This window comes from Typopeltis vanoorti, chromosome 25 (assembly GCF_054136105.1).
Source record: "Typopeltis vanoorti isolate ZY-2024b chromosome 25, IOZ_Tvanoo_1.0, whole genome shotgun sequence".
Taxonomy (NCBI): domain Eukaryota; kingdom Metazoa; phylum Arthropoda; class Arachnida; order Uropygi; family Thelyphonidae; genus Typopeltis; species Typopeltis vanoorti.
Window position 1 is genome coordinate 20,298,613 of NC_143573.1, and position 13,427 is coordinate 20,312,039.

Genomic DNA, 13,427 nt, shown 5'->3' on the forward strand with positions numbered 1-13,427 from the left:
AGGATGGAGAGGAGGAGGAGATATCACAAGGAGAATTCATTACTGTTCTGTCACTAAAATCTCCTTGTCAAAACAACTCACAGGGGGAGCATTCTAACAAAAGACGTAGAACTGCAGAGGACCAGATGAATGAAGACTCACCGACACCAGACGTCCCAAGGAACACTGAAAAAGGTTCCACCTGTTATATTAAGGGACAAGGACAAATGGACCACTGTCTCATCAGCCCTTATGGAACATAAAATCTCATTCCTAGGCTAAAAACCAAGACGAAGGAGTCAAAATCCAGCCAGCTTCAGTCACTGACTACAAGCAAATGACAAAGCTAATTGATAATAAAAGTCTTCCTTATCACACATTTGCTTTATCCAGTGAAAAGAATCTCAAGATGGTACTTCGTGGGGTAACCGAAAGTGTTACCTCTGAAGAAATCACTGCTGACCTAGGGCCTGACCCCAGTCAAAGTGCGCAGGATGCTCAGGTCAGATAAACAGCCAATGCCACTGGTGCTAGTAGAGATTGAAAAGACACAGAAAAAGATATATGAACTGACCGCTATCTGTGGCCTCAGAATTTCTACTGAGCTGCTAAGGAAAAAGTCATCAGCTGGGCAGTGCCATAGGTGCCAAAAGTTTGGCCATGCCCAAAAACTTTGCAAGGCAAATTTCAGGTGTTTAAAATGCAGTGAGGCCAACCAGACCATCTTGTGCACCAAGCCAAGATCCATGCCAACTGTGGAGGATCTCACCCTGTCAACTACAAGGGGTGCATTACACACCCAAAGAACTGCAGGTCAGCAAAAACTGCCCTTCCAACACCCTACAGCGACGCTCAAGGCAGCCGTGCAGGTCACATCCCGGTCCAAATAATCTCCAGTTCAACAATTTAGGAAAGAAAACAAGCTACAGCAATGACCAAAACTTATGCCAAGGCTGCACAAACTAAGGCTGTTCCATCCCATGAACAAATAAGTTCTAATCTAACATCAGTATTAACTGCCTCACTAGCTGCCATGTTACAAGAATTCAGCATGACAAATCCTTCACCATCCTCCACGAAAAGATTCCTACAAGGTACCCACTCAATTTTGGACAGCCCTCAATAATGAATAAAAGAAAATTCCAGCCCAACTGCATGGAACACAAATGGACCGAGTATCAAAATTCTGGAATTGCAAGAGATCGCTCACAGACACAATCCTGATATAATATTAGTTAATGAAACACATCTCAGGCCAGCTGCTAATAACCTCAATTTACGGAACTACATAATGTACAAAACAGACAGACTCACCAGCAGTGGAGGAGGTACAGCCATATACATTAAAAACTACCTAAGCCACAATGTCCTGACCAATCCACAAACCAAGAACCTAGAGATAATAGGCGTTGAAGTTCATACTAACAATGCTGGCAGTATCAAAATCTATGCTGTATACAATCCACCCAGCATTCCATTACTGGTATCTGACTTAGACTCCATTCTCAGCTTCACAGACTCCATCATCACTGGTGATGTTAATGTCAAGCATACAGCTTGGTACAGCTCCACAATCAATGACAAAGGTTATACACTAAACTATTACTCAATGCAAAATTCTATTGTTATAGGCAGACCCACAGAGCCCACCCATCACAGCTCAGCTGGAAGCTCAGATGTACTTGACCTAGTCATCCTCAAAAACATCAGATACCAGTATCAGTTGGAAACATTAAATGAACTTTCTTCTGACCACAACCCCATTCTGCTTTAACTCGGTACACAAGAACAATTCTCTCCTCTGCACTCTTTCATATCTTGGGACAAGCTCTCCAGAATTCTCCCAGACCACATTGGCCCAGTCCCTGTTATTCACAATAAAGAGGAGATAGACCTTGCTGTAAACAACCTAGCCAGTCAAATCAAAAAAGCAATAAAATTAGTCACCCAAACTTCAGTCTTTCACCATACTGGTTGGATCCCCGAGGAAATCATGGATCTAATCAGATTGAAAAATAAAGCCAGAAAGAGGTATCATAACACAAGAGCCCCGAAAGATAAAACAATTCTGAATAACCTAAATAGACAAGTCTGTGAAGCTCTCCAAAAACATTGAAACCAAGATTGGGAATCCAAGCTGACGAAGCTAAACCCAGAAGCTAAACAACTCTATCTGGAAATTCTTGAGAACACTCTGAATGAAAGGTAACGTATATCCCCCAATTCAGACCAAGAAGGCAATAGCCATAATGACAAGGAAAAGGCAGAGGCTCTGGCAGACAATTTGGAAACTCAATGTAACCCCTCTTATGAAAATTTGAACATCAATCTTATCTACAAGATTCATCCCCGAGTTAAGCAGCCTATAACACAACAAAAGGATGATCCAGAACCTATCACCCACTTCTCCAGCAGAAGTTATAAATATCATAACGCATTTGAACAACAATAAGGCTCCAGGTCCAGATAGAATCACAAACAAAATAATCAAACTACTCCCCAGAAAAGCCATTGTACGTCTAGTCAATATAATCAATGCCATCCTCAGACTGAAGTATTTTCCCTTAACATGGAAGATGGCAGATATCACACCAATCAAAAAGATTGGAAAGACCTCCCAGCTTCCTGAAAGCTACAGACCTTATCAGTCTTCTGTCCAGCCTTGGAAAGGTTGCGGAAAAAGTAATCCTTACAAGGCTTCAATGAGCAACAGATAAATTAGATATAATTCCTAATGAGCAGTTCGGATTCAGGAAAAACCATAGCACCATACAACAGATACACCACTGGTCGAATTCATCACCAAAGGCTTCAACTGGAACCTCCACACAGCTGCAGTCTTTATAGATGCTGCAAAGGCTTTTGATAAGGTATGGCATTAGGGTCTTCTCTACAAGCTCATCACATTCAATATACCAATTAATCTTGTAAAAATAATTCACACATACCTCAAAGACAGATTCATGCAAGTCAAAATAAATGAAACTGTGTCAACCAGATGCAAGATCCTAGCAGGTGTGATGCAGGGCTCACCCCTGGGCCCCCTGCTCTTTTCTATCTACATAGCTGATATCCCTCAAAACCCAAGTTTAACAATCACTGCATTATATGCAGATGATACTGCATTATTAGCAAGATCTCTCAGCCCCAAACTAGCTATCAGAAGACTCCAAAGCAGTATTCATACATTAGAGAAATGGTTGATGGACTGGAGGATCCAAGCAAACCCACAGAAGAGTTCCGCCATACTGTTCAGTAGAAAGAAGTTTCAGGCCAAGGAAGACATACACCTGCTAGGAGTTAAGATTCCATGGCAGTGTGAAGTCAAATATCTCGGAGTGATGCTTGACAAAAAACTACAATTCACCAGTCATATAAAACACATAAGCTCAAAGACATCCAAAGTAATTGCACAGCTCTACACCATGATCAACAGAAGAAGCAAACTGGATACTCGGAACAAACTACTCATATACAGGATGGTAATACACCCAGTCATCACTTATGGAGTCACACCTCGAATACAAATATTCAAAAGCTGCAGAGAATACAGAATAAATGCCTGAGAATGAGTTTGGCTGGTCCATGGTTTATCAGAAACTTCCAGATTCACAGAGAAGTCAACATTCCCTACATCTCATCCCTCCTCCATGACTTAGCAGAAAAGTTCTTCACCAAGACAAACAATCATCCGAACTCACTGATCAAGCAAGCTTCAGACTACAATGAAGCAGAATTCTGCAAATACAAAAAGACCCAAGTCAATTCTATGCTCAGCTGAACACAGCTAATCTCACTGCCCTTTCAGGGCGAGCTTAAAGCTCAATAATTCTCCATTCAAAGAACAACCTTTTCAGACAAAGGGGAATATGAAAAACATTTATGCTTCACCTATCAAATCAGTATCGTTATGGGTTAACATTGTGAGTCATGGCTCTGACTCCAAGCTGAGTACTATAGTGACTTACTGATTGCTGTTATTACCAAAATTGTTAAGGCTAAAATTTCGGCTGCTGTAACTAGTTCTGATTTTATTCTTATCAGTGAAGCACTTTTATAAACCATCAGTATTGTAGGATATAATCAGCCAAATTGTTAATTCCAGTTTGGAATTTTAGGAAACATCTCATAATAAACAAAGTGAACTAGGTACCAAGGAAACAGGATGTTATAAAATTTAGAGGTGCTTGCTTGACGCTTCTAAAATGATATTGTCAGTCTTGTTTTAATTATTGAGAATATAAATTCCCCTCTGAACAGCAGTGTAGTAATAGCAGCAACCCTCTGCTACTAATGGCTCATGCAAAAAGTTAAGCAAATTTGAACGTGGTTAGTAGTTGGAAGGGGTTCAATCATTCGATGCTGTTGGCACACTCTCCCTCGATGAGTCTTTGGACTCCCCGGAGGTGTCACATAATAATAATAATAATTATTATTATTAAAAATGTCAGTAAAGTAGCTGCATCTGAATTGCAGCAAACCTAATTTCTTTTATACTTTAATTGGATTATTTCTTTGCATAATGCGATATTTTAAGTATGCCTTGAAATATGTAAAAATTATATCTACTCATTTTATTATGAGTAGATATAATTTTACTTATATCTACTCATAATAAAATTATGAGTAGATATAAGTATTAGTACTTATAAATAAAGATAAGTATTTACTGTATGAGATTTTTTGATTTTTTTTGAGATTTTTTTTTTTAACCTTTGCAAAATTAGAGTGATTTGGAATTGTATCCTTCTGTGTTATTCTTAATGTGGAAGCATTGCAAAATATAATTTCATGCATAAAAGATAGCTTTGTTGAGCAGCAGGTTTGCTGTGGCATGAAATGGAAAAGTATAAGGGTCTGATTTCTGTATGTTCCAGTTAATATACTAGTAAAAAATAGAAAAGAAAAAACAGACAAAACTGTATTGTAGAATCAATAAAACAGACCTCAGTATATTTTCACTTCATGAAAACTTTAATGATAATGACAGTAATAAATGCTTCATAATTTCTTATCAAAACATTGCACTAGCTGTAACACGTTAAAATTTTGTTAATTAAATAAGTTTTTTGTAGCTGGAAGAACATGTTCACCTGCAGAGTTTAAGTGCCGCAATAAAAAGTGCATTCCTGGAAGGTGGCTGTGTGACAAGGAAGATGACTGTGGTGATGGCTCAGATGAAAACCAGTATACATGTGGTGAGTTTGTTTACATTTGTGATTTTAGAAATATTTCTATTTGAAATGAATATAAGTACATATTTAAGAAAAAAAAATTAAAAATAAGCAAATCCAAATGTTACAAAGTTTCTTTTATATCACTGACACCCAGGAAAGTTTTAATTTTAATATTGTTGTTATTGTTATTATTAGACTTCTATGGAGTCAAAAGAATCACCATGGTAGGCCAACACTAATGAAAGAAATAGTTTCTGCACTGACCACACTTTCAGGCCATGCATTCCACTTATCAAGGAGAGTGTGAGTAAGCGAGTGAAAAGAACGTGCTTTTCACTCCCTTACTCACACTCCTTATACTGGTTCCAGGGGTGACCTCTTGTTCTACCCTTGCCTCCCTTTACTCTTTGAAAAATATCTTTCACATTACTGTGGTAACAACCCTTCACCGACTTATTTGTCTTATGTTATATCCCTTTTCCTATTCACAAGGCTCTGCAAGTTGCATCCTGGTCCCCACAATCTGGTCTCATATACCACAGACCTGACAATAAATTAGTGACCCTTCTCTGGACTGTCTCCTATGATATCTGTATCTTCATCCCCATCAAAATGAGGTAACCAAATCTACCTATAGTATTCCATATGTGGCTGATCAAAGTCTTATACATAGGGAATCATAACCTATTTGCTTTTGCATGGCAAGGTCCTCTTTATCAATACTATAATCTGTTGTGATGTTACTACAGTTTTAATGATGTTACTCTTAAATTTCAAGTCTCTGTCCACCATCACTCCCAGATCTCTCATCTCTCATCTCTTCTACTTCCTTCAAAATATTCCAATTAATTGAATTCTTTATATCCTAACTTGAAAATAGGCAGAATCATTGAAAATGTCAACTGTGTTGTGAAAAGAGAACCTGTGGAACAAGTAAAACATTTCAGCTACTTAGGCACGATTTTTACTGAAGATGGTAAATTAAATATAGAAATAGACAACAGAATCAGCAAAGCTGGTATGGTGGGAAGTCAATTGAATAAATTCATACGGAGTAAGAGAGAAATTAGTCGGAACACTAAATTAGCTGTATACAAGACAGTGTTCAAACCAGTTTTAACTTATGGATCTGAGAGCTGGGTCAGAAGTAAAACACTTGACCAAAGACTAGAGACTGCAGATATGAGAGTCCTGAGAAAGATTCGAGGCGTGAACAGATGGCATCAATGGCAATATCATATTAAAAATGAGGATATTAGGAAAGAACTTGACATTGTCAGCATCCAGGAATGCGTTAGCAGAGCTAATCTCAGGTGGTATGGTCATTTAAATAGAAGGGAGAGGAAAGATTAGCAAAACAAGTGTTCTCTGCCAGGTTGGCAGGAAAACGACCCAGAGGAAGACCAAGATATAGGTGGATCGATACTGTACAAAGTGCCTTAGACAATAGAAATATAAGATCTGATAATGTTGGAGTCTTGACAAGTAACAAACTGATTTGGAGGAAAATTGTAGATAGGAAGTTAGTAATGATGTAATTTTTTCATGTAGTACTGTCGTATCCTGTACACCCCTTGAGGGTACATGGCAGGAATTTGATGATGATGATGATGATATCCTAACTTGCTGACCATATTTAAAAACCTTACACTTTGTAACATTAAACTGAATACTTCACTCATTTGCCAACTCACATAGTCTATTGAGATTTTCCTGCAAGGCCACAGCATCTGCTCTGCTCTTCATAGTTCTTCCCAACTTTGCATCATCAACAAATAGCTGTATATCTCCAGTTAAGCCTGTCCCAATTTCATTAGCATACAAGTTAAACACTAATTGCCCAAAGCAAATCCCAGTGGTACTCTGCAAGTAACCATCTTTGCATGGCAGTCTATTAAAGGTTTTTTTAAAAATCCATCATTATATGTGAATCTCCCTTATATCAGATTGCAGATTGTATGACTTCCCTTCTCCTTATCAAACTCATACTGATCATCATAGAGAAAAAGAAAGAGAATACTGCTATTATCAACCCAGTTCTGAATCACTAAGTTCTCACTAACCTTTCTAACATTAACCACAACTCCAGACACACTGATTGGCTTATAATGTGTAGCCTTAGTATTCTCTTTCACTCCCTCCCTTTGTGAAGTAAAACTCTTTCCACAACTTTGGGACTTGTTCTGTTGCAAGATTCATGTCAAACTGGTGGACCAAGGGTGGCATTAATTCCCTGAAGCATTCCTTCAAGACACTTGGTGATGTATTGTCAAGTTCTGCAGCCTTATTAACATCAAGTTTACTTAATTTCTGATATGGTTCCTACTCATTATCAGTCACTCCTGCACCATACCGTTTACACTCCAGTTTCTCAGGACGTCGCATTCACAAGGATGAAATACCCTGAAAAACTACTAATTGAATACTTCAACTACATCCTCTTCATCAGTTATCAATCTACCATTGTCTAAAGATAAATGCTCTCCACTTTCATATCCTGGAGATTAGGAAAGTGGAGATTATGAAAATTATTTATTTTCTGGAGAGATGCATACATAAGTAGTATACTAGAATTTTTCCAAGCCCTTTGATAGATTGCCACATGACAAGCTGATAAATGAATTGAAATCGATGGAACTGGATAAAAGACTAGTGAAATGGATGGGCATTGAACTGTCAGATAGGCATCAGCAAGTTGTATATGGGATGGAGGAGGGGAGTGGTGTCCTAAAGATGAAAGCAGGGTCATGCCGGCCATATGTGCAATGTGTGCAACGCACACAGATGCCAGGATAGTAAAGGCGCCAACGATTTGGTATGATATTCAATGCTAATCATGAATAGCATTCCACCACCACCACCACATTTGCCTTTCATTTCCTACTTAAATATGCTGTACCATTTAACAAAAAAAAGTTTTGGGAAAGTATTAAGAAGAGTTTTTTTGTTTTAATCATGTGACATCTACTTCTGGGGTCACCTGATATGTTAGAATAAGGCAATAGCAGACTAGAAGTGTCTAATTATAGGCCAGTTTGTGTGTCATCAGTAGTTAGTATGATCTTGGAGAAAGTAGTGAGGGACCATATACAGCACTGGGCAGATGAGGGTAATGTTATCTGTGAGAGTCAACATAGATTTGTGAAGGAGCACTCTTGTTTTAGCAATATGCTAGCCTTTTATAATAAAGTTACAAGAGCATTAGATGAGGGAAAGGCATATACTGCCATTTTCTTAGATTAGCAAAGGCATTTGACAGGGTGCCACATGATAAGCTGATATTCAAGTTGCAGCACATGGGTCTGGATGTTAGATTGGTCAACTGGATTCAGGATTGGCTGTCCGATAGGTATCAGAGAGTCGTGTATGGTAGAGCAATATTAAAGAGGCAGAAGGTTACAAGTGGGGTTCCAGGGCTCAGTACTGGGACCTATATTGTTTAATCTTTATATCAATGACATTGTCCGTGGATTGCAAGGGAATATTCAGTTGTTTGCAGATGATGCAAAGCTGGGAAGGGTTATTAGTAATAGTGCAGATGTGGTAGCCCTGCAAGAGGATTTGATTAAGCTAGATAGATGGGCAAATGAATGGGGTGTCAGTTTAATGCAGCAAAATATAAGGTCTTGAGGTTTGGGACACATCGATGGGATGCTGCATACTCTATGGGAGGAGTTGAACTGGAGGAAGTAGGGCAGATAAGAGATCTTGGGGTGATGATTGATAGAAACCTGAAATTTAGGGGACATGTTGCAAAGGTAACACAGAGGATTGCTGCAATAATGGGAAGGACACTGACCTGCAGAGATAAAATGGTTATCATTCCATTGTATAAGACTCTGATCTGACCACACTTAGACTATTGTTCTCAGATCTGGTCCCCAGGATTTGAAGGGGATAAATTAACTGTGGAAAGGGTACAAAGGGGGATAACAAAGATGCTGTCAGGACTGTACAATGTTAGTTATGAGGATCAGCTGAGGGAGTGCGGACTGCAGAGTTTGGTGGATAGAAGAAGGAGAGGTGATATGATTGAGACTTTTAAACTGTTGAAAGGTGGTTACAGGGTTGACACTGGGGAGTTCTTTCACTTGGTTGAACAGCAGGAAGGAGTCATGACAAGGGGCCATCCCTGGAAGTTATGAAAGGAAACTGTTGGGAGAAAGAGGGTGAGGAGTGGTTTCTTTGCATGGAGGGTGGCTGAACCATGGAATGCATTGCCTGATAGAGTGGTGAGAGCGAGAAGGAGTGGTATGATGGACTTTGTGTTTCCTGGGAGGGACTTCCCTCAATGAGTCTTGATAGACTTGTATTTCTTAGAAAGGACCTCCCATGATGAGTCATTTGACTCCACGAAGACCTGAATAATAATACTTTTTTTTTTTTCAAATATTTACATATGTACAATGATCATCTATTCAGTATATTATTTTACAAGGTTCAGCAGTTTGTGCTACATATAATGAGATTTAAATAGTAATGATGATAACAGTTTTTTTTTTATATAACAATCATAATAATAATTTACAATTATATTGTTCAGAGTTACATAAGTTGTATAATATTACATGTTGTGGTTTACTATTTTTTTTTTTTTCAAGTTTGAAAAGGTGTGATTATAAAACAGTATTTACACATATGCAATCTGAATGTTATGTGTCCTTAATTTCACAAACATACGGTGTAAACTCATGATTTACTTTTAAAATAATTTTTTTTTTTTTTACATTGCATACATTTGTTACAGTTATTATATACATTACATACATTTGTTACAATTATTATATACATTTCATTCATTTGTTTACATATGATACATTACTTACATTTGTTTACATGTGATATTTACATTACGTACATTGGTTTACATATAATACATACATTGGTTTTCTTGTGATACGTACATTACATGCATTTGGTTACATATGATACATCTTGGATGAGAACTAATTTTTTTTTCCTTTCATCCTCGAAGCTTAAATGTAAGCTTATCTGAGGATGACACCAGTTTTTTTTTTTTTTTTTTTTTCGCTGTGTTAGGATGCTACGGAATCTATAATTGAGAAATTCGTGCGCGTGCACTCACACGCACACGCACGCACACCCACCCACACACACACAATAAATTGGAATGTACTGATGCGTCACTGAACTGGAAGCCTGAGCGAATATATTGTGTTTCATTAAGTTTGTATGGTATTTTGGGTGCGTGTTTCTTGTTCGTAGTATGTCCTTAGAGCTCTTTTCAGGCTGTTGTAGTTTGTAAGGTTTCTGTATTCAAAAGGTAATTTGTTTATCATGTCTGGGATGTAGAAGTTTCGCGTGGCCTTTCCGTAGTGATTATTGTATTTATCATCATCATCATCATCATCATCATCAAATTCCTGCCATGTACCCTCAAGGGGTGTACAGGATATGACAGTACTACATGAAAAAATTACATCATTACTAACTTCCTATCTACAATTTTCCTCCAAATCAGTTTGTTACTTGTCAAGACTCCAACATTATCAGATCTTATATTTCTATCGTCTAAGGCACTTTGTACCGTATCAATCCACCTATATCTTGGTCTTCCTCTGGGTCATTTTCCTGCCAACCTGGCAGAGAACACTTGTTTTGCTAATCTTTCCTCTCCCATTCTATTTAAGTGACCATACCATCTGAGATTAGCTCTGCTAACTCATTCCTGGATGTATTGTATTTATATGTGATATAATTAGTAGTCTGAGGTCTTGTTATACGGTATGTATTTCTAACTGTCCTGTAGTTGGCATCGAAATAATGTTTTAGCAAGGCTGCATAGTGACATAAATGTTTTGCTGTCAGCAAAACATTTTATGTTCTGCCATTGCAATGTTTATAAGGTCGTGATTTTCTCTTTGTTCCCAAAAGATCAGTTTTGTCATTTTGTACTTTAGCGACATTAATCTATTTAATTTGTAGGTGCACAGAAGGCATACGTTGTTATAGCGTATCTTAGTATATTTTGGCATAGTGCTTTGCATATTAGTGTTTTTAGGCATATGGGAACTATGTCTTTTAATCTGTAGAGTTTGCCACTTATTGTTCGGAGTTTGTTGTGTAGATGTTTTATATGGCTATTCCAGTTCATATCTGCATCGAGGTAAATTCCAAGGTATCGTATTGTTTCAACCTGAGTGATTGTGGTGGTTTTGCTGTTCTGTGTGTTTTTTGTGTTGGAAAGTGGATGTTGGATAGTTATATATTTGTTATCAACTGGTCGAGTCAGTGGATTTCTGAATATGATTAATTTTGTCTTTTCTGAGTTTAGGTGTATGGAGTTTTTCGTGAGCCAGTCTATGATCAGATTTATATCATGTTGCATATTTGTTTGGGCCATGCTTGCGTTATTATGGATGGATATTATTGCTGTATCGTCTGCGTACTGGAATATCTTACCTTTGAGTGGTAACTGATTAATATCGTGAGTGTAAATGTTGAATAGAGTTGGGGAGAGTACAGCTCCCTGTGGCACTCCACAGGTTATTGGTAGCTCTCTGCTTCGGTTTGATCCGATACGTGTGATATGCTTTCTATTTTGGAGGTAGTTTGTAAACCACCTGTGAAGAGGCCCGTCTATTCCAACATGCCTCATCTTTTCTAACAAGGTTTGATGTGTAAGTGTATTGAATGCTTTGGATCTATAAAGACTACCATGGCTATTTTGTTTTTGTCTAAGGCGGTATTAATTACGTCTGTAAAGTCTTCCAAGAGAGATGTTGTTCCCTTATTTTTCTGAAAACCATATTGTGCTTTGGGGATAATATTAAAGATCTCAGTGTATGCTGTGAGTTTCTTCAGTATGATCCGCTCCATAATTTGATTGATAATTGGTAATGTTGCTGTGGGTCTGTAATTGCTGATTAAATTTCTTTTTCCTTGTTTGTATATGGGTGTAATTATGGTGGTCTTTAGCATACTTGGTATCTGTCCTGTTTTAAATATTTTATTTATTAGTTTTAGTAGGATTGGACTTAAACTAGTTGCATGTTGCTTTATATCTTTGGGTCTGATACCATCTATTCCTGGGCCTTTGTTTGGTTTGATTTGATGTATTAATGAGAGAAGTTCTGCTTCTTTTATGGTTGGGAACCATAATGTCTGTTTTGATCGTGGTCCAAGTGGAGGGTCTCATTTTGTGATTGGGGGAATATTTCTGTGAAGTATAATAATAATAATAATAATAATAATAAGTATAATATAATAATAATAATAATTTCTATCCCTGTTTGAACATTTTCTTCAGTTAATTAAGTTTCACTGATACCAATAACCTTCAGAGAGAGAGAGAGAGACTGAGTCAATCAATGCCACAAACTCGTTCCCTTTATGTTAGAGATACCAAGCAATTTTATAAGCTAGGTTTTTTTAATATACCCAAGGTAAAAAACTTTCTACCTCATTCCCTTTATTCCTAATGCTCATAGCATTTGTATACAGAAAAACCAATGTATTGCCAGTATTCTTATAGCCATTATTACTCCCTCATTCTCCATCTGTCTTTGTAATATAGTGTATACTCCCCTTCATTTATCAAGCCACTATCTCCCACATGAGGCCATTTCTGTAACATTCCACCTCTCCAGTTCTAGTTTCCATGTTTCAACACACTCACTTGCTCATGTCAGTGATAATGTTATGAATGACAGGAGATATTCAGTGGTTTGTAGATAATGCAAAAACGAGAGGATTATTAGTAATAGTGCTGACATTCTGTTCTTCTAGAGATTTTAGCTGGAATGGTGGAAAAATGAATAGGAATATCATTTTAAAATAGCTAAATGTAAGGTTTTGAAATTTCAGTTCTACAGATGGAATGCTTCATACTTGCTTGGTGGAATTATACTGAAGAAATGAAGGAAGCGAGGAATCTTGGATTAATTTTAGATTGAAATTTTAAGGCTTTGGGTGACATATTTCAAAGCATGTGAAGGAAATCCAGAGAGTTGCTGTAATACTGAGGAAGACAATGACAGATAAAAGGCGGTCGTTCCAATGTACATACTTCTCATCAGACCACATTTAACTTACTGTGCTCATGTCTGGTCACTGAAATTTGAAAGGGGATGAAGTTTGGAGAGGATGCAGAGATGGATAATAAAGATTTGGATAATAAAGGTGATATGAGAACTGTATAATGTTGGTTATGAGGATAGACTGAGGGCATGCAAAATACAGAGGTTGATGAATAGATAGAAGGGAGGGACAATTAAGCTGTTGAAAGATATTTACTGTGTTAACATGGAG

General features: G+C 37.5%; 1 protein-coding gene across 3 annotated transcripts in view; it reads left to right on the forward strand.

Annotated features, from left to right (window-relative positions):
• Nucleotides 1–13,427, forward strand: part of LOC150092591 (low-density lipoprotein receptor-like) — a 400,302-nt gene that overhangs the window by 41,247 nt on the left and 345,628 nt on the right. For all 3 annotated transcript variants that reach the window (XM_090414387.1, XM_090414386.1, XM_090414388.1), the window contains exon 3: nt 5,055–5,177. In XM_090414387.1, coding sequence (XP_090270513.1) covers nt 5,055–5,177 — 123 coding nt within the window. The remainder of the gene's footprint in view (nt 1–5,054; nt 5,178–13,427) is intronic.